The sequence below is a fragment of the Diabrotica virgifera genome, chromosome 2 (genome assembly GCF_917563875.1).
Source record: "Diabrotica virgifera virgifera chromosome 2, PGI_DIABVI_V3a".
Classification (NCBI taxonomy): domain Eukaryota; kingdom Metazoa; phylum Arthropoda; class Insecta; order Coleoptera; family Chrysomelidae; genus Diabrotica; species Diabrotica virgifera.
In genome coordinates this window covers 30,411,512-30,438,727 of record NC_065444.1, presented here as the reverse complement: position 1 = coordinate 30,438,727, position 27,216 = coordinate 30,411,512, and the positions used below count along the sequence as shown (strand labels likewise).

Here is a 27,216-nt window from a genome sequence, read left to right as displayed (position 1 = left end):
AATCAAGTTCCTAAAATGTTATGTGTATCCTGTATTACTATATGGATGTGAAACCTGGATCATGAAGGTTAACATGATGAACAAATTAGAAGCCTTCGAGACATGGTCATATCGTAGAATGCTCAGAATATCTTGGGTTCAATGCACTTCAAACAGAGAAGTCTTAAAGAGAGTAGGTCAAGACGAAGGTGACTTAATCAAGATGATAAAAAAGAGAAAACTTAAATATCTCGGGCATATAATGAGAGGTAGCAGATACAGGATGCTGCAGTTAATACTCAACGGAAAGATGAGGAAAAAAGAGGAATTGGAGGAAGAAATATTCATGGTTTCGAAACCTTCGTCAATGGACTGGCTTATCAGCAGATTAACTATTACAGGCCGCGTAAGATCGAGAACGATATCGGTAAATTGTCATGGAATCTACCCACGCCTAAAATTTGGGCACGGTACTTAAAGAAGAAGAAGAAGCCACGACACCCACACCATCATGTTATTTCGTTGTAAATCGATACTGACAGCTCGATTTTTAGTTTGTTCACAGTTAATCATACATGCACTCTCTGATCATAACCTAATAGTCTAAGAGCTAGTGAACCCTCCGACTAACGGTCGTCCTGTAAGGCTAGAAATTTGTCTAGTGATAACTCATAGCACACCAAGGCTAAAAACCATGACCTGGCAGGCATCAGCGGTGCACGTGTATCTACCAGGTGAATCGAAAAGTGCAAATTTAGGGGGTAAAATAAACTTTCTCCTGTAAGGTTTAAAGTTAAGTATGTGTTTGAGTAAGTCATTTAGAGGAAATGTGTACAATGACAGGCGATTCTGAAGAGCATAAGACCTTGCCAAGCGAGGGGAAAGATTAGGGGTTTTTCCTAAAATTATTATTTTTGCATCGAACAATTTTTTAAAATTTTTTTGAATCATTCCAAACAGAAAAGGCCTTTAGTGATTTTTCTTTTAAGTTAATAGTTATTGTTATATAAGCGATTGAAAATTTTGAAAATTGCGAAATCGGCCATTTTTAACCCTATATCGGACATTTATCTAAAAATTTCAAAGTTGCCAAGGTAGGTAGATATTCTTTAAACATTGATTAATGAAATCTTAAATGAGTTTTTTGCAATACAATATCGGAAACCCCTTTGTTTTTTAATTGCTGATCAAGCGGGCGCGACACTGTAGTATAAGTGAGGACGTTTGAGTTGGCATAAATTCATTATCTCGAGAATGGGCAAATTTCAAGAGAAATCGTCAGACAGGTCGATTTTTATTTTTAAATTAGGACTTTTTGGCATATATATAGTACTAGTGACGTCATCCATCTGAGCGTGATGACGTTGTCAATGATTTTTTTAAATGAGAGTAGGGGTTGTGTGATAGCTCATTTGAAAGGTTATTTAATTATCTATTCAGTAACATAAACATTAACATAATTATTTATACAGGGTGTACAAAAAAATTTTTTCTTCTATTTGTCAAATTTAATCAAAGTTAATTTAATAAAAAAAAATTGTAAACCCTGTATAAATAATTATGTTGATGTTTATATTACTGAATATAGAATTAAATAACCTTTCAAATGAGCTATCACACAATCCCTACTCTCATTTAAAAAAATCGTCGATTACGTCATCACGCTCAGATGGATGACGTCACTAGTATTACATATATGCCAAAAAGTCCTAATTTTAAAATAAAAATCGACCTATCTGAGGATTTTTCTTGAAATTTGCCTATTCTCGAGATAATGAATTTATGCCAACTCAAACGTCCTCACTTATACTACAGTGTCGCTCCCGCTTGATTAGCCATTAAAAAACAAAGGGGTTTCCGATATTGTATTGCAAAAAACTCTGAGATTTCATCAATCAATGTTAAAAGAATATCTGCCTACCTTGGCAACTTTGAAATTTTTAGATAAATGTCCGATTTAGGGTTAAAAATGGCCGATTTCGCAATTTTCAAAATTTTCAATCGCTTATATAACAAAAACTATTAACTTACGAGAAAAATCACTAAAGACCTTTTCTGTTTGGAATGATTCAAAAAACCTAAAAAAACTTTGTTCGATGCAAAAAAAATAATTTTAGGAAAAACCCCTAATCTTTCCCCTCGCCTGGCAAGGTCTTATGCTCTTCAGAATCGCCTGTCATTGTACACATTTCTTCTAAATGACTTACTCAAACACATACTTAAATTTAAACCTTGCAGGAGAAAGTTTATTTTACCCCCTAAATTTGCACTTTTCGATTCACCTGGTAGATACACGTGCATCGCTGATGCCTGCCAGGTCATGGTTTTTAGCCTTGGTGTGCTATGAATTATCACTAAACAAATTTCTAGCCTTACAGGACGACCGATAGTCGGAGTGTTCACTAGCTCTTAGACTATAATAAGGTTTGAAACCGGTAGGGTGCTTATGATGCTCTCTGAACGAACTGAAATATAAGACGGCTCTCGTTTCGTTTTGCAACGAAATGATTATTTAATTACAAGAAATATTTGCATTTTTAAGCAGTCGTTTTAAGCCTTCTGTTGTTCTTGTAACTAGGACAGTATCGTCTGCACATCGAGTATTGTTTACAACCTCTATTTTCAATACGTTTCTTTATTTTTCCAGTTCCTTTGTTTACTTTTAAGAAACCGCTTCCTGACAGATGTTTTCACTATAGACATTAAATAGCAATAGTGACAAGATGCAACCCTGTCGTACTCATCTTCTTCTTTAAATGCTGTCTCCCAATCGAAGGTTGGATATCATCATCACTATCTTTACTCTATCTACCGCTGCTTTGAAGAGTTCCATAGAACTGCATTTAAATCAGTTCCTTAAATTTTCAAATCATAACACTCTCCTGCTTCCTATACTTCTTTCTCCTCATATATTTCCCTTTCTTAAATTTTAGCATTTCATATCGCTTTCCCCTAATTACGTGTCCCAGATATCGTAATTTTCTCATTTTTATTATGTTGATTATGTCGTATACTTTGCCCAGTTCTGGCAATACTTCCGTGTTCGTTTTCTTCTGTGTCCATGCTATTCTAAGCATTTTTTTGTAACATTTCAAATGACTATTAGTATATTTTTTCACAGTTTTTGCTCTGAATTTTAAAGAACCGCTTGGATTGACATGAAATTTGTCATGTCAAAGAAAAAAAGTGATATTGTGCCTATGTGTGCTTTTGCCCTAGGGGGTGACTTTCACCCCATTCTGGGGGTGAAAAATATATGTCCAAAATAAGTCCGGAAATGGGTAAACTGACTAATTTTAAGTAACTTTTGTTCTATAGAGCTTTTTCGCCAAGTCAACACTTTTCGAGTTATTTGCGAGTGAATATGTTCATTTTTCAACAAAATAACCACATTTTTAGACGGTTTTTCGCAAATAACTCAAAAAGTAAGTATTTTGTCGAAAAAAACGTTCTTAGCAAAAATATAGCCTATAAAAAGGTAAAAAAAAATGGTGTGTGTGTTAGGTCTCTGGATCTCGTAGAACCAGATTATAGCCAATGAAATATAGATTCATATTCACCAAATTTCAAATAGAATATTTCGACGTGAAATATCCAAAAAATTAAGCACTTTTTGGGGAAAATCCATTATAACTTTTTTAAAGTGTTTGAAAAAAGCTTTATTTCTGTTTTTACAAGAAGTTTCTAGCATTAAATTTAAGCAAGTTACGCTCAAAATAAAGTTGGTCCCTTTTGTTCTAGCAAAAAAAAAATCGGGAAGACCACCCCCTAATTAGCAACTTCAATGAAATTAATCGTTACCGCTCCACAAATTATTTTGCTTATGTTGTGTTTATATGATTTGTAAGTTTCATTGATTCAAAGTGCTTATTTTTGAGAAAATTTGGTTTCAAAATAAAATTTTAAAAAATTTTAATTTTGAAAAATATGCTTTTTTTCAAAATAACTTAAAAATTGTTAGAGATACCAAAAATCTCGAAAAACAAAAAAAGTCAGCATTGCTTTTCTGAAAATCATGTATTTTGTTAGACAAAAATTAATTATGATTTGGTGTTTCTAAATTTGTACACATTCGTGATCAGTGACTCGTTCAACCCCTTTTAACTACAGCACTTTCAATAATAAGGACTTTGAACCGATGAAACTTACAGATCATATAAACAATACATACACGAGTCAATAAACTTGTGAAGTCGAAACGATTAAGTTCATTTAAGATACTAATTAGGGGTGATTTTCTCGGTTTTTTTACTAAAACAAAAAGGGACCAACTTTATTTTGAGTGTAACTTGTTTACTTTTGACGCTAAAATTTTTTTTTATAAAACAAAAATGAAGCTTTTTTTAAACACTTTAAATAAGTTGTAATGAGTTTTCCCCGAAATGTGCTTCATTTTTGGTTATTTCACGTTAAAATATTCCATTTGGAATTTGACAAATATGAACCTATTTTTCATTAGCAATAACTATGCTTCTACTAGGTATAGAGACGTGATATATACATCATTTTTTAAATTTTTTAGACTGTATTTTTGTTAAGAAAGTTTTTTCGACAAAATACTTACTATTTGAGTTATTTGCGAAAAACCGTCTAAAAGCGTGGTTATTTTGTTGAAAAAATGAACATATTCACTGGCAAATAACTCGAAAAGTATCGACTTAGTGAAAAAACTCTATAGAACAAAAGTTACTTAAAATTAGTCAGTTTATCCATTTCCTGACTTACTTTGGACGAATATTTTTTCACCCCCAAAAGGGGGTGAAAAGCACCCCCAGGGCAAAAGCACATATCGGCACAATATCACTTTCTTTCTTTGACTTGTTAGCTATGTGTATGCCAAATTTAATGTCAATTCAAGCGGTTCTTTAAAATTTAGAGGTTTTGCAATATTTTACCGTTAAAGAACAAACTATATAGCTTATTTATGTGTTCTTGCTTCAATGTCCAACTTTCAAGTCCATATTGTAGTATCGAAAACCCATAGCATCTCACGGAGCCGGATTTAAAGCAGTGGGGGGCCCCTGGGCAGAATTGGTGTGGGGGCCCCTGGGTACCTCCTACCATTAAACAAATTGTTGTTATGACTATGGTATGGTTAAAGTCCGGGTACTTTTCGAGATTTTTTAGCTGAAAATTCCTTGATTATGTCGAGCATGTCTAGTTGCTTTAAGGCATTGTGTTCAATGCTCATTATAAAGAGATGGTTCAAACGCTCTTGGCCTATCATAGACTGAAGTCGATTTTTAATTAACTTAAATTTTTAGAATGATCTCTCTCCACTGCAGTTAGTTACCATCAGAACTAAATATAAACGAAGTGTCACTATACAACGTTTGGAACGGCATCATTCACATTTTTCTCTTATAACCGACGGTACATTTGAAGTTCTTTACTTATATTTATTGATGAGCCGATTTCCTCTTTAATGAATTGAAAAACTCGTACAAATTGTACTAGTTCGACACCTAGTTTTTTATCTAAATCATTGCTATAATTGTCGGTAAGCTTCAGTGAGTGAGCTTCAATTGCATTGGGAGTTAAATTTTCCAAATATGTAATGTAAAAATCCAAAATTGGAATGAATGGATTCATATGCCGAAAGCCTATGACTTGAAGAGGAAATAAAGTGATCTATAATAGCTATAAAATTTTGAGTCATAAATTTCTCTGATGTTGTCATTTCAGTCTCTGAAATATTCCTTAAAAGAATATAAATTTTTTAATTGATTTAAGTGCCGCCACTCCTGAATTAGGGTCAATATTTGGATCTTGGAGAATTCGACTTATGCTGTTTGTCCTCTCTAAGATTTCATTCCAAAATATTGCAAATATCCCTGTTTTCAGTAAACACACTCGATTATACAAACCATTTGTATCGCTACGAGTTTCAAATTGTTGCCCATCGTTTTTTGAAATTTTGGATAATACTTCTTTAATCTGATTATAACCTTTAACTAGTTCTTTTGCGGCATCACTTCTAGACGACCATCTAGTAGTATTTACTATTTTTTAGGAAGAATAATATTTCTGCCATGGTCGGCGTTGGTCTCGATTAAAGACGTTTTTAAACATTCGATTAACAAGTTGTATCTATATGTAGAGGGTATATTAGATAGGTAGAGGTATATTACATAGGGTTCATACAGTCCTTAAAAAATCAAAGAATTCTATGGCAGCAGGACAACACTTAGCTGCAGCTTTAGCAACTAAATTTATTGGGAGTGGGCGACACATTGAATCTACAACGCCAAGATATTGTGTTATCTAAATTTTAGCTGAACACCATTGTATTTTCCACTCATAACTGAGGCATTGTCGTAGGACTGTCCCCTGCAGCTTTTCAAATCGATATCATCTTCTTGCAAGAATGTCTTAAATACTCGTATATCTTCTGCTTTATGACCGTAATTTGCCAAAAATACATTTTTAATAGGAAAGAAACCTTCCATATAACGAAATATTACAGTTAATTGATTGACAAAAATTATTCTATGTGAATAATGTGCTGATTTTTTAAGTTTGGGGCTTTGTGGGGGCCCCCAAAATGTGGGGGCCCCGGGTAGCTGCCCAGCCTGCTCCCCCTTAATTCCGGCCCTGGGCATCTCAGAGCTCTTACTCTCAGTGCTAGTTAAGTTCTTTGTTGCAGAGAATTGTTTTCATTTCTACAAACACATTTCTTAATATTTATATCCTGGCCCTTATTTCTGTTGTTTGATCATTATTGTCTGAAATCCAGGTTCCCCGATATTTGTATTTATCAACCCTGGTACATTTCCCAAATCTATACTTGTTTGTATTTTGTGTTCTTAGGTATTATAATTTATTTGGTCTTTTTTATATTCATTTTTAGTGGGTGGCGCCCAAAATCCCGACAGCCAAAATCCCGACGGCCAAAACACCGACACGCCAGAATCCCGAACGCCAGAATCCCGACAGGCCAAAATCCCGACATGCAACAATCCTCGCATAAGTAAAAATTCCGACCACTACATTTTGAATATTTATTGTTTCCTTTTTAGTCCGTTCTTTAACGGTAAAATATTGCAAAACCTCTAAATTTTAAAGAACCGCTTGGATTGACATGAAATTTGGCATACACATAGCTAACAAGTCAAACAAAAAAAGTGATATTGTGCCGATATGCACTTTTGCCCTGGGGGTGGTTTTCACCTCCAGGTGGTTTTTCAAAAAATGTTCGTCCAAAGAAAGTCACGAAATGGATAAACTGGCTAATGTTAAGTAACTTTTGTCCTAAAATTTTTTTCACTAAGTCAATACTTTTCGAGTTATTTGGCAGTGAATATGTTCATTTTTTTAACAAAATAACCACGCTTTTAGACGGTTTTTCGCAAATAACTCAAATAGTAAGTATTTTGTCAAAAAAATATTCGTAGCAAAAATGTATCCTGTAAAAATTTTTAAAAAATGGTGTATATATCACGTCTCTACACCTAATAGAAGCAGAGTTATAGCTAATGAAAAATAGGTTCATATTCGTCAAATTCCAAATGGAATACTTTAACGTGCAATAACCAAAAATTAAGCACATTTCGAGGAAAACTCATTAAAACTTATTTAAAGTGTTTAAGAAAAGCTTCATTTTTGTTTTATAAAAAAAATTTCTAGCATTAAAATTAAACAAGTTACGCTCAAAATAAAGTTAGTACTTTTTGGTTTTGGTAAAAAAATCGAGAAAATCACCCCCTAATTAGTATCTTAAATGAACTTAATCGTTACGACTTCACAAGTTTCTTAACTCGTGTATATATTGTTTATATGATCTGTAAGTTTCATCGGTTCAAAGTCCTTATTATTGAAAGGGCTGTAGTTAAAAGGGGTTGAACGAGTCACTGATCACGATTGTATGCAAATTTAGAAACACCAAATCTTAATCAATTTTTGTCTAACAGAAAAACAAAAAAATACGTGATATATAGAAAAGCAAGTCTAACTTTTTTGTTTTTCGAGATTTTTGGTATCTCTAACAATTTTTAAGTTATTATGGAAAAAAGCATATTTTTCAAATTTTAAATTTTTAAAAATTTTACTTTGAAACCAAATTTTTTCAAAAATAAGCACTTTGAATTGATGAAACTTACAGATCATATAAACACAACATAAGTAAAATAATTTGTGGAGCGGTAACGATTAATTTCATTTAAGTTGCTAATTAGGGGGTGGTCTTCCCGATTTTTTTTTTGCAAAAACAGAAGGGACCTACTTTATTTTGAGCGTAACTTGCTTAAATTTAATGCTAGAAGCTTTTTGTAAAAACAGAAATAAAGCTTTTTTTTTAATAATTTAAAAAAGTTATAATGGGTTTTCCCCAATAAGTGCTTAATTTTTTGGATATTTCACGTCGAAATATTCTATTTGAAATTTGGTGTATATGAATATATTTTTCATTGGCTATAACTCTGGTTCTGCGGAATCCACAGACCTAAAGCATACACCATTTTCTTTACTTTTTTATAGGGTATATTTTTGCTAAGAACGTTTTTTTTCGACAAAATACTTACTTTTTGAGTTATTTGCGAAAAACCGTCTAAAAATGTGGTTATTTTGTTGAAAAATGAACATATTCACTCGCAAAAAACTCGAAAAGTGTTGACTTGGCGAAAAAGCTCTATAAAACAAAAGTTACTTAAAATTAGTCAGTTTACCCATTTCTGGACTTATTTTGGACATATATTTTTTCACCCCCAAGAGGGGGTGAAAGTCACCCCCAGGGCAAAAGCACACATCGGCACAATATCACTTTTTTTCTTTGACATGTAAGCTATACATATGCCAAATTTCATTTCAATCCAAGCGGTTCTTTAAAATTTAGAGCAAAAACCGTGAAAGAATGGACTATTTCAAAAATGCAATACCAATTATAGAGTATTGAAATTGAAAAATTATTATTTACTAATAAGTAGGTACGGGTACTAATTGTTATGTATTTTAAAAGAAAAAATTATTTAAACACTTCATTTTATAATATAAAAGCTATACTTACTGAAATGGAAGGTTGTAAGTGACATGATAATATCTATTAAATGAAAGTAAACTTGAATTCAGGATTTGATTATACATATATTATTGGACTATATATTGGCAAAAAAAAAATAATTTAATTCATATGCCCATGTTAGAAATTTTATTTAGAGAATTAGTTCATATTAAATGGTAAAAACTTTTGTTTCGTAGCAAAAAATAAAAAACAGATGATCATAAACAAAAAACAAGAAATAAATGTACCTAATTATTATATGTTAAAAAGAAACTTATCAAACCTGTTGGGATTTTGGCCTGTCGGGATTTTGGCCGTCGGTATTTGACTGTCGGGATTTTGGGGTAGACCCATTTTTAGTCCATATTTTTTCATAGAAACTGTTTGTTTTGTTTAGTAGTAATTGGAATTGTTCACAAGATCTTGCCATAATGACTGTGTCATCTGCATATCTTCTGTTATTAGATCTTCAGTTAATTATTATTCCTTCACTTTGCGATTAGCATGCTTCTTAAAAAATGGCTCACTATATACATTAAATAGTCATGGAGGCATAATACATCCCTACCTAACTCCTCTCCTGATTTCAATTTCTAGACTGAGTTCATTATACAGTAGAACCCCGCAAATCCGAACTAATTGGGGGGACAGCCTGTTCGGATTCCGAAAAGTTCGGATTATCCGAAAGTTAGCCTTAACTAGTAGTTCAAAGCTTTCATTGTGATTTTGAGTAGCCAAACGTTCTCGCAAGAGTGTGGATAATATTTTTGGACTCAAGCTGACTACGAGAGAACCAAATTAAGTTTGTGTTTAACCTTTATAAACACTTTATAAACCTATATATTAAAGTATAATATTTATTTTTAAGAAATTTTAAATGTCAAAGTCCTAGTAATCCTACATTGTCCAATTTTCTGGCTTTACTCTGTATAATAAACATGTTTTTAAGTTTTTGTCTTGAATTTTTAAATTTTTTTCACTTTCCGTTGGTTCGGATTTGCCGAAAGTTCGGATTCGCGGGGTTCGGATTTACGGGGTTCTACTGTATATTACAATTTGTCCTTTTTGGTACCATTAAATGTTTGTTATTATTCGTAAGTTCCTTTTGTCTATGTTTTTAGAATTTAGATTAATATTTCATGTCTTACTTTGTCAAATGCTTTTTCAAAATCAACGTAACAAACATGCACATCCACGTTCATATCCATGCATCTTTGAGCTATCACATTAAAAGCAAATAACGCCTCTCTGGTTCCTACTCCGTTTCCGAACCCAAACTGACTATCGTCTATTCCTTCTTCCAGTTTTTTTATTTATACGACCATGTATTATTTTCAACAATAATTTGAGAACATGACATATTAATGATATTGTTCTGTATTCACTGCAATCTTTCTTCTTTTTAACGTGCCCTATCAAGTCCCCTTGACGTTGGCGATTAACATGGCGAAACTGTCTCTGTCTCGAGCTATTCTAAATAGGTGTTCTGCTTTCTTTATTCCTGTCCACTCCCGGATATTCTTCAACCAAGAGGCCTGCTTTCTACCAATTCCTCTGCGTCCTTCGATTTTACCCATCATAATAAGTTGAAGAATATTATACCTGTCTCCCCTTACTACGTGTCCAAAATAGGCCATCTTTATATATTTGATGTTATCAAGCAGCTCGCGGGTAGCATTTGCTCTCTTAAGGTGAAACAGTAGCGATCAACAGGTAGCGAAAACGCGTTCCAAGATTGCGGCTGTAATTTTGAATATTTTTTCGAGATATTTGGCACACGTATTCGTAATATAATAAAGAATGGCGGTACAGAGCCCAATTTGAAAAATATATTAATATGTGGAAATTACTTTGTAATTAAATACAATATTAAAAACACGAGCCTGTACCGCCATTAAGAAGAACAAAAAAATACACTTTCTTCAAATAAACTTTTTTATCCGATGCCTAGATTTTGTGTCATTTTGGAACTACTAATGAAATAAAAAATTTTAGTAGTTCCAAAATGACACAAAATCTAGGAATCGGATAAAAAAGTTTATTTGAAGAAAGTGTATTTTTTTGTTCTTCTTAATGGCGGTACAGGCTCGTTTTTTTAATATTGTATTTAATTACAGAGTAATTTCCACATATTAAGATATTTTTCAAATTGGGCTCTGTACCGCCATTCTTTATTATATTACGAATACGTGTACCAAATATCTCGAAAAAATATTCAAAATTACAGCCGCAATCTTGGAACGCGTTTTTGCTACCTGTTGATCGCTACTGTTTCCTCTTAAGGAGTGCCACATTTGTCAGCATAGCCGTCCATGGTATTTTCAGAATACGTCTGCAATCTTTAGCGTTTGTATTTTTAGGGATAGCACAAAAGGTGGAGCGTAACCATTGTTTTGGTATGTTTTCTTTTTTGTATACTGTCTTAAACCAGTCTACTACAATGTCTAAAGGTTTCATCATTTATGCATTTTAAGCTTTCTACTGGGAATTGGTTTGGACCTACTGCTTTACCATTTTTGCAGTTTTTTAATGCTCTCTTAATTTCTTTTAATATCATTAAAACCATATCATTCTATTTCTACTTCCATAGAAAATGTGGGTTTTATTATTGGAGAGGGTGTGGTATAGGTTGTTATGAATAAACGGTAGACAGGACTGAGAGGGTTAGAAGAGACAGATACAGCATAGGAAAGAAGAAGGTTTTGCCTTTTAATCCAGATGGGGGTTCATCGGCTTCAAAATAGGGACTCTCAGATGCACTGAAACGAAATGCGCCTAATAGACAAAGTCGAAGGGCTGTATTATGGATAGAGTTTAAGAATTCCAGACCTTTATAAGAATATGCTGCTTCCAGGAGAGGCGTGAGTCAAATATCAAACCCAGTATTTTACAATCATTAACTACGGGAAGAGGTGAACCATTTATAAAGGTGTTAACCATTGGAGGCCATTTGCTAAATTTAATCATTTTGGAAAATTTTAGTTGACTGGGCGATAGGTCGTGTAAAAGTTGTATCATTTTCTTTATAATCTGTTTTTAATCACATAATTTATGTAGCTTAATGCGTTTCTAAAAGTTTTAAAATTATACAAATATGAGGTTAAGTTAATTGTGTTGCATAAATTTTGCTTTATACATACTTATACATTTAAAAATAACATATTCAAATCAAATATTGAAAAATGTTTATTTTGATATTTAACACATGATGGCAATTTATTTAGTGATATTAAATCCTATCTGGTATCTAATTGTTAACTAAAATTCAATGACCTTTTGAAAATTATTTGAACAGCAGACAAAATTCAATAGTCCTGTCGCCAGGGGGTACAACGGCGTCCTTAATTCAGATGGACTTACCCAAGTTTTTTTATGTATTTTGACCCGTAGAACACGAATTTTTTGGGTAACAGTTGATCCGGATGTCGATAAGATTGTTATAAACAAAGAACTGAAGGAATTACATAACAGCAATTTTTCGAAAAACAGAACATTTTTTTATATTTTTTGGGCGATCCTCAGCAAAAAATGGTCTTACAAGTTTTTTCGTAGGATGCATAGTTTTCGAGATAAACGCGGTTAAACTTTCAAAAAATCGAAAAAGTGCAATTTTTGAACCAGAATAACTTTTGATTAAAAAATAAAATAGCAATTCTGCTTACTGCATTTGAAAGTTCAAGTCAAATTCTATCGGTTTTGATTATTTGCATTGCTAAAAATTAAGTTTTTATTTGTTAAACAAAGCCATAAACACATAGTGTTTCCCGTACCCAATGCATGCGTTTTAATGTAAGTAATCTACGTAGAAATTGTCTGTATGCGCGCCAACTCGGTCGATTTCAAATGAGAAATGCATTGAAAACATCATTCAATCACTACGTGTTTATAGCTTGTTTAACAATAAAAAAATTAATTTTTAGCAATGAAAGTAATCAAAACCGATAGAATTTGACTTGTACTTTCAAATGCGGTAAGCAGAATTGCTATTTTTATTTTTCAATCAAAGTTCTTCGGGTTAAAAAATTGCAATTTTTCGATTTTGTGAAAGTTCAACCGCGTTTATGTCGAAAACTATGCATCCTACGAAAAAACTTGTAAAAACATTTTTTGCTTAGAATGACCCCAAAAAATACAAAAAAAAAATGTTTTGTTTTGCGAAAAATCGCTGTTATGTGATTCCTCAAGTTCTTTGTTTATAACAATCTTATCGACATCAGGATCGTCTGTTACCCAAAAAATTCGTGTTCTACTGGTCAAAATACATAAAAAAAGTTGGGTAATTCCATCTGAATTAAGGAGGCCGTTGTACCCCCACTGGCGACAGGACTACAATGTTGTGCTGTAGAATTAATTAAAATAATTAAACCTACAGTACCTGGCCCAGTGATGTGACCTGGCCAAATTATTAGGCAAAGCAAAAAAAATTACTATATGAAGTTATTTCTCTCATGATTACGAATATATTTGAAAAAATATTGTTTTGTTCCTTTTTTGTGAATATTTACTCTTAAGGTGCGTATCCATTAGGTTCGCTTGTTCCGCGCTCTCTGCAACTGTTCCAATCAATACGGCATGCGCTCCTTTACATATAAAGGTGCGTATCCATGAGGTTCGCCGCTCCGCGCTCCTGCAACTGCTCCACATAGTGAGTACGTTGGCGCTCCTGGGCCATGCAAGAATGCGCACTCCGCCTCGGCCCTCCAATCAGTGGCGGATTATATGTAGAGAAGCGCATGCCGTATCGATAAGAACAGTTGCAGGGAACGCGGAGCAGCAAACCTAATGGATACACACCTTAAAGTTAATACATATTCACAAAAAAAGGAACAAAACGGTATTTTTTCAAATATTCATAATCATGAGAGAAATAACTTCATATAGTAAATTTTTCTTTGCTTGGCCTAATAATTTGGCCAGGTGCTGTAAGGTTACTATTAAACTCTGTCTGTTTTTCAATGTGCTTCGAGTAAGTTGTCGTTCCATTGTCTTCTCACTGACCGTCTTCCTTTTGGGGAACCATCCCTCGCCGCCTTTAGTCTTTACTATAGGCTAAAACATTGCTGAAGCCGGTCCCCCCGAGTGGAGGACACGAGTAGAGAAACCCCAAGGGCCGCGGACTTTGTATTTGTCCCAATAAGGTCTCCGATACCTTGATCGAAGTCCTTCAGGCAAATCTTTAGCATAATAAGGCATCTTCTTCTTCTATTGAACTTAGTTTTGCTTAGGGGCGTTCTCTGTATAATATCTTGATTCTTGATACAAGAAAAATTCCTGAGTATGCTAGTAGCCCAGTATCTAAATGAACGGGAAAAACGGCGACACCGTGTAATTTTAAGGGGCAACTCCTAATTGCATGAAAATTTGGATTTAGGTTTTACTTACCCTCCACTTCAAAGTTCAAATTGTGCCATTGGTTGCTTTTACTTGGGGGTGACAGTCACCCCTTCTCGGGGGTGAAAAAAACATACGTTCAAGATAAGATCTGAAATGGATAAATTGACTGATTTTAAGTAACTTTTGTTCTATAGAGTTTTTTACGTAAGTCAATACTTTTCGAGTTATTTGCCATTGAAAATGTTGTTTTTCGACAAAAAAAACTACGTTTTCAGACGGTTTTTCGCAAATAACTCAAAAAGTAAATATTTTATCGAAAAAAATAACCTCAATTTGTAGACTTTACTGGTACACCATTTTTTTCGTTTTTTTATAGGCTACACTTTTACTAAAAATATTTTTTTCGATAAAATATTTACTTTTTTGAGTTATTTGGAAAAAACGATCTGAAAACGTAGTTTTTTGTCGAAAAATCAACATTTTAAATCGCCAATAACTTGAAAAGTATTGATTTACGTAAACAACTTTATAGAACAAAAGGTGCTTCAAATAAGACAATTTATCCATTTCCGGCCTTATTTTAAACACGCGTTTTTCACCCCTGGGAAGGGGTAAATATCACCCCCCAAGTAAAAGCAACCAACGGCACAAATTCAACTTTGAAGTGGAGGGTAAGTAGAACGTAAATCCAAATTTTCATGCAATTGGGAGTTGCCCCTGGAAATTACACTCCAAAACGGTTATTTATTGGGTTACAGGGTGAAATACAAGGTCCATCGGGTGTTGGTATTATTAGACAGGAGCTTTTATCTAGCAGATCTGCCGAAGTCTCAAAGGACTTGAATAACAGTTAGAGGAAGATATATGTGATAAGTCAATCAACTGGTTGAAGTACAGCTGAAGGCTTACATAAAAAATAAAGATGATATAGGGAAGTTAAATTGTCCAACATGCTCACCAGATGAAAGTTTAATTGAGCATATCTGGGATTATTTAAGCCAACTCGATGTATAAGAAGTCACAGGATTCTAAATACAGCAATTGACTGACAGGTTTCATTCACCCATCAATGATTGCAAATATTGTTTTATTCAAAAATTCATAACTTTGAATATAAGCGCAATATGAAAATAGAAGAAAACACCAAATATAAAAAATAAAACAAACTTGCATGCAGAATAGTTTTGAGTGAAAGGCTTTACTTCATCACCTGGTTTTCCACCTGGATAATAGAAACACTATTATCCAGGGGTAATTAGAAGAAAAATCCCCCAACAATGGAAGAAAAGTATAATTTACCCTTACCCTATTCATAAAAAAGGAGACAAACTGTTATGTCAGAATTATAGAGGCATCTCTTTACTTTGTTCGGGATACAAAATACTCACAAACATTCGTAGTCGAAAATTTCCACCTCCTACTGAAAAAATCATCGGGGAATACCAAGCAGGGTTTAGGTAAAAAATATCTACTATCGAGTAACTATTTACAGTTAAACAAATACTAGCCAAAGCATGGGAATATGACATAGACGTTTACAATCTCTTTATAGATGTCGAAAAATAATTAAAATTCAGCAATAAATAAAAAAAAATTTAAAAACAAATTTTGATAGGCATAGCCTTATTTTTAATTCGTATAAAAAACAAAGTTAATAATACTTGCTAAGTATCGTTTTTACTTAAAGAACTGTATTTTTCAGAACAATTACTCTGCATAAGTTCGAAGTTTCCAGAAAATGGAGACATCAGAAATTTCAAAATGGTATCGGAACCAGCACGTCTTTATAACTGGAGCCACTGGTTTCATGGGTAAAATTTTGATAGAGAAGTTATTAAGATCATGTCCAGATGTTGCTGCTATATATGTAATTATCAGAAGTAAGAAAGGAAAGAATGCAACACAAAGATTGGAAGAGCTTTTAAATTCAGTGGTAAGTAGAAGCTTTTTTTTATTATATTTTGGGTCTACCCGAAAATCCCGACACCCAAAATTCCGACATCCAAAATCCCGACTGCCAAAATTCCGACACGTCAGAATCACGACACGCCAAAATCCCGACACGCCAAAATCCCGACAAGCACGCCTAAATCCCGACAGTCAAAATCCCTACGGCCAAAATCCCGATAAATCAAAAATCCCTCCAGATTTTCGAAACTATAATACATAGTATCATTTTTGTTACGTTACAGTATTATTTCAAACATGAAATTCATTTATATTTATATTTAACTAATATTCATTATCTACTTGGAAATAAATTAAAACCGATTAATTCGCGAAGAATTTTTGCATTACTTTTTAAATCAAGTTTACTTTCATATAATAGAAATTAACAAGTCACTTACTACCGTATATTTCAGTAAGTACCTATAGATTTTACATTATAAAATGAAGTGTTTAATAATTTTCACTTTTAAAATACATACATAAAAAGTATTTAGTTTTAGTACCCGTTCTTATTAGTAAGTAAGTAATTCATTTTTCGATTTCAATACTCTATAATATATGATTTGGTATTGCATTTGAAAAGGAAACCATAAATATTCAAAATGTAGTGGTCTCGGGATTTTTACTTATGCAAGGATTGTGGCATGTTGGGATTTTGGCATGTAGAGATTTTGGTATGTGGGGATTTTGCCGTATCGGGATTCTGGCGTGCCGGGATTCTGGTGTGTCGAGATTTGGCCTTAGGGATTTTGGCTGTCGGGATTTTGGGTGCCACCTTATAAGGGTAATTACTATTTAGCAATATCTAGCTACAGCATGAAATTTTAACTAAGCATATTAATAACGAAATTCTTAACGAATATTAGTAACATTCTTGTATAAAAAATGTCTATGGTGCAATCCCCAAAATTGTCATTGGCCAATAGGTGTTCAAATTTATGCAGCCATAAAAACAACCGAGAGACCTTCCTGCAGACGCTTCAATTTCAACTGCAGCAGCATAAACCAAGAGTATGCAGGAGACAATTCATACCAGGTCTATCAGATGTCTTCAAAAGCACATTAACCAGGTATGAAAGACTATTCAACAAAGACCCATTCAGCGACGAAACAATAAACTGTAGCAACGCCCTTATGACTGCACTGACCGAAGTTCGACAGAAGAAATGGATAGAAAACCTTGAGCGTATGGACATATCTCACAGCAGCAAAACTGCTTGGAACCTTACTCTTACTCCCAACCAGATAGTCCACCAACTACTTCTTAAGGGCAAATATAACACCACTCGCAAAAAGCAGGTATCAACTGCTCACCATCAATGGAAAAAAGTTCCTGGACACCTTTAACCATAACAGAACTGAATAATGAACTAAAGACACTCAAAAACGGGAAAGCCGTAGGAGTCAATGATATATGTGTGGAGAAAATTAAACATTTTGGCACCGTGGCAAAGAAGTGGATCCTATGATTGTTCAATAACTGCCGAACGACATTCCCAATGCCAAAACCCCAGTTTGTAGGAAAGTAAAAAATCATAGCTAAGACCCAGAAACACCAAAGAGTTACCACCCTATATAGAGAAATCTGGTACATTGGAAGACAAAAGGCTCAGAAAAAGATAAAGTTGAACAATGAAGTTACACAGAACAGGAAAAGCAAATAAAGTCACAAAGAATGATGATTCTTTTTTTAATAGATGTTGTACCTAACGTTAAAGAAGTTTTTGGGTTCAATTTTATTAATATTATCTTATTTACCCTTACACTTTACATATATTTCTAAGTGTCGTTTCTTTTACATACAAATAAAAAGCTAGATTGTACTGAATAGGGTTGATTTTAGGTTTTCGACAATATCAGACAATTACCAGACGCCAAATCAATATTTGAAAAAGTCAAATGCATCACCGGCGATGTAACGGAAGAAAACTGCGGAATCTCTCCTAAAGATCAAGAATTATTGGAAAAATCAGTAACCAGTGTATTTCATATGGCAGCTAACGTAAAATTTGACTTAACAGTTAAAACGGCGGTACTTTTGAACACCGGAGGTACCTTTAATGTTCTGGAATGGGCTTGCAAGTTACAAAATTTAAAAATCTTCGTACACGTTTCAACGTCTTATTGTCACTGTGATGTTACAGAGTTAGAAGAAAAGTTATATGATGCTCCTCAGGATCCTAGGTAAGCAAAGAAGTTTTTATTTTTTTTATTAATGCTTTTTTTAAGAAGTAACAATATGTTTGACATATATCTCTTTATCCAGAGAACATCTTTGTCCTATGCCAAGATAATCTGGTCATCTGCAAATTGCAACATAGGTATATATGTTTCTGTTATTTAGTGTAATCCCCATCCCTTGACAGTTTTTCTTTATTTAGATGATTACTGTTCTATATTAAGAATAGAAATATTCTTCGTCTTTATGAGCAATTCTGCTTTAGAGGATTGATACCTCTATGGAATTTTGTCATGTCACTCCAACTTTAGCGCGGTTATCCGATACTTCTTCCGCCGATTGGTGATTTATCGCTTTTTATTTTGACCACACAGGCCACCCTCATTCTGTTTATGTGGTTATTCCATTCTTTTTTTTTATTGTCCAACTGTACTTCCATTTTCTTCTCATGTCGTCACTCTTCTTTCGATCTCTCAGCGTATTTCCTGTAATTCTTCTCAGTACTCTCATCTTTGCCGTTTTCAGTAGTTTTTGTGTTGTGGCTGTATCGGGTCTTGTTTTTGATGCATATGTCATTATTGATCTTACACTGCCTTTATAATTTATTGACTTCATAACAGTATTAATATGTCGGTTTCTCCATTAGCCCAGTAAATGAACGGGAAATACTGCGATACTGTGTAATTTTCAGGGGCAACTTCGAATTGCATAAAAATTTGGATTTAGGTTCTACTTACACTCCACTTCAAAGTTAAATTTGTGCCGTTGGTTGCTTTTACTTAAGGAATGACGGTCACTCCTTCTCGGGGGTGAAAAAACATACGTTCATGGATAAATTGACTGATTATAAGCAACTTTCGTTCTATAGAGTTTTTATGTAAGTCAATACTTTTCTAGATATTTGCGATTGAAAATGTTTATTTTTCGACAAAAAACTACGTTTTCAAACGGTTTTCCGCAGATAGCTCAAAAAGTAAATATTTTATCGAATAAAAATATTCTTAGCAAAAATCTAGTTTATAAAAAAAACTAAAACATGATGTATCAGTAAAGTCTATAAACCGAGTAAAAGCAAAGTTGTAGCTCATGAAAAATACGTTCTTATTCGTCTAATTCCAAATCGAATATTTCAACGTGAAATCACCGAAAAGTTTCAAATCAATGACACTTTTCAAGAAAAATTTATTTATACTTTTTTAAAGTGTCCATAAAAAGCTTCATTTTAATTGTTTATAAAAGTTTATGGCATTAAAAATAAGAAAATTACGCTCAAAATAAAGTTGGCCCCTTTTTTTTTGGTAAAAATATCATGAACATCTCCCCGTGTTTAGCTTTCCAAATGAAATTAATCGTTAAAGCTTTACAAACAATTTATTTTAATTTTCTATTTTTTATATGATCTGTCAGTTTCACCGGTTTAAAGTGCTTATTTTTGAAAGGGTTAGTCGAACCCGCTTATTAGAATACCGGTTAAAGGAATATCCCTGTTTAAGGAATAGAAATTTGAGGTCCCAAAACGTTTTTACGAGGCTTATATGATCGGTTATTAGAATATCCCTGTTATAGGAATACTTTTTCTTGGCACGACGGCTATTCCAATAAGCGGGTTCGACTGTAGTTAAAAGGGCTTGAACGAGTCACTATATGCAAATTTTGAATAGCCATATCTTAACCAATTTTTGTCTTACGGAAAAGCAAAATGAAACTAGCATATTTATAACAGCAAAACCTACATTTTTTTACTCTTTGATATTTTCTGTATCACTAATTTTTTTTCAAAAATAAGCACTTTAAACCGGTCAAACTTACATACCTATAAACAATATAGATACATTTAAAGTAATTGGTAAAGCGGTAACGAATAATTTTATTTAGGTTGCTAAACAGAGGGAGATTTTCACGATTTTTTTTTACCAAAAAAAAAGGGTCAACTTCCTCGTTGGGGCTCGTTTATTTTTGATGCTAGAAACTTTTATAGAAAATAACAATAAAGCTTTTTTAAACACTTTAAAAAATGTTAATCAGATTTTCCCGAGAATTTCTTATTTTTTTTCGGTGATTTCACGTGGAAATATCCGATTTGGAATTAGACGAATAAGAACGTATTTTTCATGAGCTACAACTTTGCTTTTACTCGGATTATAGACTTTACTGATACACCATTTTTTTAGTTTTTTTATGAGCTACACTTTTTCTAAGAATATTTTTTTGATACTTTTTGAGTTATTGACTTACATAAAAAACTTTATAGAAGTAAAAGCAACCAACGGCTCAAATTCAACTTTGAAGTGGAGGGTAAGTAAAACCTAAATCCAAATTTTCATGCAATTCGGAGTTGCCCCTGAAAATTACACTCCAAAATGGTCATTTATTGGGCTACATACACACACCCAAACTTATATGGAATCATCGGATATTTCTTACTATTTCGTGCGAATTTAATAAAGCAAACACACGAAGTCAAACAATATTTATTCTAAAGTAATTTAATAACTAATACATAACAATTAAATAAAACAATAAAGTATTTAACAAACAAATTGAAAGTAGTTGTTTTAAAGTCAACAGCATACAAAATTTCAATGCAAAACGAATAATGTTTAAATTGTTTTTATTTTTTTTTGTATTTTGTGGTAGTCAGTGTTATCACCTCTAGTCCTTATGCAAGCTTCAGTTTGCGTGGGCACTAGCGTTACCAGGTGTCCCGATTTGCGCGGGACGTCCCGATTTTCAGGGGTCTGGGGACGCGTACCGATTTGTACCTGATCGGGACACTAAATGTCCCGATTTTCACCCACCAAAACCAATTTCAGGAGGATTTGCAGTGCATTTTATAACTATTTTATAAAAACAAGGCACTCCAAAAAGCGGCAAAATCGAATGAAAAATATAATTTTAATAAACAATAAATAATTTACTTAATCTACGATTTTTGTTGTAATTTCGTCTGATTATTATTATTATTATGTAGGATTAAATACAGATTATAGAAACACCTTGTAGTCCACTAAAGAACTGAAAATACGGCGATACCGTGTAATTTTCAGGATCAACTCCGAATTGCATAAAAATTTGGACGGCTTGTGCCATTGGTTGTTTTTACTCGGGAGGTGACAGTCACCCCCTTCTTGGGGGTGAAAAACAGCGCGTTTAAAATAAGGTCGGAGATGGAGAAATTGACTAATTCTAAGCAATTTTAGTTCTATAGAATTTTAACATAGTAAAAATTTTTTTCGGGTTATTTAGGTACGATTGAAAATGTTTATTTTTCGACAAAAAAATCACGGTTTCAGGCGATTTTCACAAATAACTCAAAAAGTAAATATTTGATCGAAAAAAATATTCTTAGCAAAAATGTAGCATAATATAAAAAAAATGAACAAAATTGTGAACTTGTAAAGTCTATAGACCCAGCAAATGCAAAGTTGTAACTCATGAAAAATACGTTCTTATTCGTCAAATTCCAAATTAAATATTTCAACGTGAAATAACCAATAAATGAAGCACTTTTCGGGAAAAACCAATTAAAACTTTTTTACTGAATAAAGCTTTATTTTTATGTTTTAGAAAGTTTCTAACATCAAAACTAAGAAGGTTATGCTCAAAATCAAGTTGACTCCTTTTTTTTGGTAAAAAAATCGTGAAAATCTCCCCCTACTTAGCACCCCAAATGAAATTAATCGTTACCGCTTTACAAACAATTTACTTTACTTATGTACTTATTTTTTACATGATTGAAAGGGCCCGAAAGAGTCACTAATCACGAGTGTACATATGCAAAATATGAACAGCCATATTTGAACCAATTTTTGCCTAACGAAAAAAAAAATCAACTATTTTCAATGGGAAATAAGCCACAATTTTACCAAAAAATGATTTTATTAACGTTTCGACGCCCAAGTCGGGTGTCGTTGTCAAAATACAAAATAATACTAGATTAAACAAAAATGTTGTTGCTTAGCAAAAAATTCTTCTAATAATTTATTTTTTGCTAAGCAACAACATCTTTGTTTAATCTAGTATTATCTTGTATTTTGACAACGACACCCGACTTGGGCGTAGAAACGTTAATAAAATCATTTTTTTGGTAAAATTGTGGCTTATTTCCCATTGAAATTAGTTGACTATAAAAATGCCACAAGAAAATAGCTTCAGAACAACATTAAGAAAAACAAAATGAATCTATCATATTTATAAAAGCAAAACTTACCTACTTTTTACTTCTTGAGATTTATAGTATTGCTAATACTTTTTTAGTTATTTTGAAAAAAGGGCATTTTCCAATATTTTAGGAATTTTTTTTTTAATATAAAACCAATTTTTTTTAAAACTAAGCACTCATAACCGGTAAACCTTACAGATCGTATAAACAATACACTTATAAAGTAAATGGCAAAGCGGTAACGATTAATATTATTTACGGTACATAAATAGGGGGAGATTTTCACGGTTTTTTTTACCAAAAAAAGGAGCCAACCTTATTTTGAGCGTAACTCGCGTAGTTTTAATGCTAGAGACTTTTATTATATAAAACAAGATTAAAGATTTTTTTGAAACACTTTAAAAATTAAAAAAAAATTTTGCTCCAAAATTGCTTAATTTTTTGGTTATTTCAAGTTTAAAAATTCGATTTGGAATTTGACGAAAAAGAACGCTTGATCGCTACAACTTTGCTTTTAATGGTTTTATAGACTTTCTAAACATACAATTTTTTTTGCTTTTTTACAACTACATTTTTGCTAAGAATATCTTTTTCGATAAAATTACTCGAAAAGTATTGATTTAGTTTAAAAACTATATAGAACAAAAGTTTTTTAGAGTTAGTCAGTTGATCCATTTTGAGACTTACTTTAAACGCGCTTTTTTTACCCCGAGAAGGGGTAACTGTAACTGTCACCCACCAAGTAAAAGCAACAAACGGTACAAGTTCAACTTTGAAGTAGACAGTAAGTAGAACCTAAAACCAGATTTTCATTTTCATGCAATTCGGAGTTGACTCTGAAAATTACACTCCAAAACCGTTATTTACTGGGCTATTGTTGTTTATTTGTCCCGATCTACAACCCTAAATCCCGATTTGTTTTTACTTATGTACCGATTAAAAACAAATCGGACCTGGCAACACTAGTGGGCACGCTCCTAATCAAATTATCAACATTTGGTTTTGGTAGGTTGCTCCATCCTTTAAGAGCAGCTTGTACTAGCCGTGCGGTGTTTTGTGAATTATCCCGGCGAGCTCTAATTTTTCTTTTAAGCAGATCCCACAAATACTTTATAGGATTAAGTTCGGGTGAGCAAGCAGGCCACACCAAACAAGGGATACCTTCTGCTTCAATGATGTCTGTAGTCACTCTAATAGTATGTACAGGTCCATTATCATGCAATAAAATAAAATTTTCTCCTGTTGCACCTCTGCAGAGCCTGACTACAGGTTATCAACATACCTGTGAGCAGTTAAGGTTGATTGGATGAAAATTAAAGGAGTTTTTTTACGGATCACAATTCCTCTTCAGAACATTACACTTCCCCTTGTATATTTGTGAACAGATCTGACAGTTTTCGTTCTTGCTTGTCTTCTTCGACCTCTAAGTACACGACTTCGTGGGTTATCTGATTTTACACAAATCCTGACTTTTTTTGAAAATAGCACATTTTGTCAATTCCCAATGTTCCAGTTTTGGTGGTGAAGACACCAATTTAGGCGATTAATCTTGTGCTGCCTGGATAACTCGGGAAGCCATAACTGTCGTCGAACTATCATAACTGTACGAACTCTTCTTCTTATCGTTTCAACTGAAACAGTTACACCTGTAGCTTCCAAAAGCTGCCTTTAGAGCTGCAGGTGAGAAATGGTTGGGTGTATTTCAGCTGATTGGACAATTAAACGATCTTGGAGAGCCGTTATTACTTTTGGCGACTTTCCCTTGCTATAATTTTGAGCTTTTCTAGTTCCTGTTACCTAGTTTTGGTTGTGGACAGAACCTGTGTTACGCCTAGCTCTACAGCTATGCCCCTCTGAAAACATTACTTTCTCCACAAGACCAATAATCTTTCCTCGTTGTAAGTTATATAACACCACATTAGGCATAATTTCCTTTTTTGGACGCGAAAGTTAGTTTATTTATTTTCGTTTAACTTGCAATTCAAGCAAATAACCTATACCGTACCGAGCTGTACTATCCGATTGTCTTATTGTTTATTTTCAATAAAATACTTTATTCTTCGCAACAATAACAAGTTTTTTCAAAATAAATAAATATTACTTTGAAATACATGGTGATTCCATATAAGTTTGGGTGTGTGTATATGTTATTAAGGCAGTCTACTTGTTTTCTGTACTTGATCTCTCACTTCTTTGTCCAGGTCTCCAAAGCTGGACAGTGTGATTTCAAGGTATTTTATTCCCATTACTTGTTCAATACTGATGCCATCAATTTCTATTTTACATCTGATTGGATCTTTGCTGATTACTATTGATCTAGTTTTCTGAGATAAGATTATGATATAAAATGCTTTTGCTCTCATGTTAAATCTGTAGACTACTCTTTGCAGACTATATTCATCTTGAACTGTCAATATTGCGTCATCTGAGTAACATAGTATTTTTACTTCTTTGTTTTCCTTTCTATATTTTCTTCCTTTGCTGATATTTTTGATGATTTCATCCATAATTAAATTGAAGAGCATATGGATCAATGAGTGGAAAGTACAGAAATTCTAAGGTAGAAATCTAGTGTAAAAGATGACAATCCAGAGAAAAATATAATAATTTGTGTATTATATACCCTATTCCACGAACATACGCCTGTTTTGGATTACTTCGACAACGAATATTTTACTGTGCAAAATAAGAAGAACGAAAGTAAATTGCAAATTACATTGTTGTTTATTGGAATAATTATTAGCGCCATTTACTTTCGTACTTCTTATGTTGCACAGTAAAATATTCGTTGTCGAAGTAATCCAAAACAGGCGTATGTTTGTGGAATGGCCCATAGTAATTATGTATTGATTAATACATCTGATTTGCTTTTTAGAAAAATGCTTGACATGGTAAAATGGATGAGTGATGATTTATTGGAGACACTAACTCCCAAACTTTTAAGTAAATATCCAAACAGCTATGCATATACAAAAGGTCTAACTGAACAACTTGTTTCTGAATATAGTACCAAATTGCCAATTGTTATCACTAGACCTTCCATAGGTAAATATTACCCATTTTTTTAATTACAAACATTTACAATCCAACAAGCGAGCACTGGCGACTGACCTTGTGCGAAAATACACAGCGAGAAATACACAATACGAGGTCATCCGCCAGCTCTCACTTGTCGGATTGTATAAATTTTCAATTTTAAGTTATTAGTTATTAGCACTATTTTTAACATTATTCAATAGTTTTTTCAATTTAGTTCACTATTTTTTCAATAGAGATGTTACATTAAACCTTAAAATCAAATTAGCCCAAGAATCTATCCAACACCTTACCGGGGGCTGCCAGGTGTTTGTCGGAAGTGATTATAAAGAACGCCATGACTCAGTAGGAAAGATTCTTCGAAAGAACTAGCTAGCAAACTTGGACATCACCAAATCGATCATCTCCCTTATTATCAAGACGTCCCTAATACAATGCTTGAAAATGACAACTACAGGCTACACTGGGATCGCACTGTACTCAGAGACCAACGAGTGGCACATAATAGACCGGACCTGATACTAGTTAATAAAGATACTAGGCAAACAACATCAATAGATGTGGCGATACCTAACAACAATAATCTGCTTAAGCACAACGAAAAGATCGTCAAGTATAGAGATCTCGAAATACAAATGAGGAGATATAACAATGGAGAGTGGAAAGTACCCAGACAATACCTTTCTACTACTGGAATCATTCCGAAGAACCTCATCAAAAACATCAAAAATCTGTGTCTAGATGAACATCTTATTTACAAGACTATGCAGAAGGTTGCGCTCCTCTCAGCATCCAGATGCGTACGAAAATTTTTGGGAGATCAAACCACCAGAGCACAAACCTTTTGATACCCTAGGTATCTGGGATGAGTCAATTTTCCCCTTAGAGGGAGGTAGAGCCGTATTTCTAAATCTGGATATCTCCCTTTTATACCGCTAGCGCTGCTTTGGGATTATAGTAGGGTAATCTGCTATCTCTTGGGCCTATGGTATTCAAGGGAGGTAACAGGGCCAGTGCTACGCTTCAACCGCCTATTATTACCCCTGGTTTTACCCAAGGTACTTATTTTATTCGGGCTGAGTCGACCTGGAGCCTGTAGATATTTAATAAAATCTGTTCTCGGCAATGTATTAAGCAATGTATTAACTACCGGGGAATAACACTCCTAAACACCACCTATAAAATCCTTGCAATCATCCTGCTAGAAAGGACCAAAACATACACAGAAGAAATAGTTGGAGATTATCAATGCGGATTTAGACCGGGCCGCTCTACTCTTGACCAGATATTCACAATAAAACAGATATTGCAAAAATGCCGGGAGTTTGATCGTGAGCTTCATCAGATATTCATAGATTTTAAACAAGCATTTGATAGAGTATGCAGGACTAGATTGTGGACAGCGATGCAGGAACTTGGCGTTCCAAAAAAACTAGTCAGGTTGATAGTTCAAAGAAATAAGGAAAAAAATATCCTGTTCGTGACACAGCCCTCTCCAGGCCGAAACCAAATTTTTTGAGTAGTATGGACATCTATATTAATAACCTATATGTTTCCTGCAGCCGATTTTGATGATATACA

At 33.4% G+C, this 27,216-nt stretch overlaps 1 protein-coding gene across 3 annotated transcripts in view; it reads left to right on the top strand.

The window, feature by feature from the left end:
• LOC126879480 (putative fatty acyl-CoA reductase CG5065) overlaps window positions 1-27,216 on the top strand; it is a 154,805-nt gene that overhangs the window by 102,221 nt on the left and 25,368 nt on the right. For all 3 annotated transcript variants that reach the window (XM_050642514.1, XM_050642513.1, XM_050642515.1), the window contains exons 2-4: window positions 16,011-16,241; window positions 18,102-18,442; window positions 25,475-25,644. In XM_050642514.1, coding sequence (XP_050498471.1) covers window positions 16,047-16,241; window positions 18,102-18,442; window positions 25,475-25,644 — 706 coding nt within the window. In that variant the 5' untranslated portion in view covers window positions 16,011-16,046. The remainder of the gene's footprint in view (window positions 1-16,010; window positions 16,242-18,101; window positions 18,443-25,474; window positions 25,645-27,216) is intronic.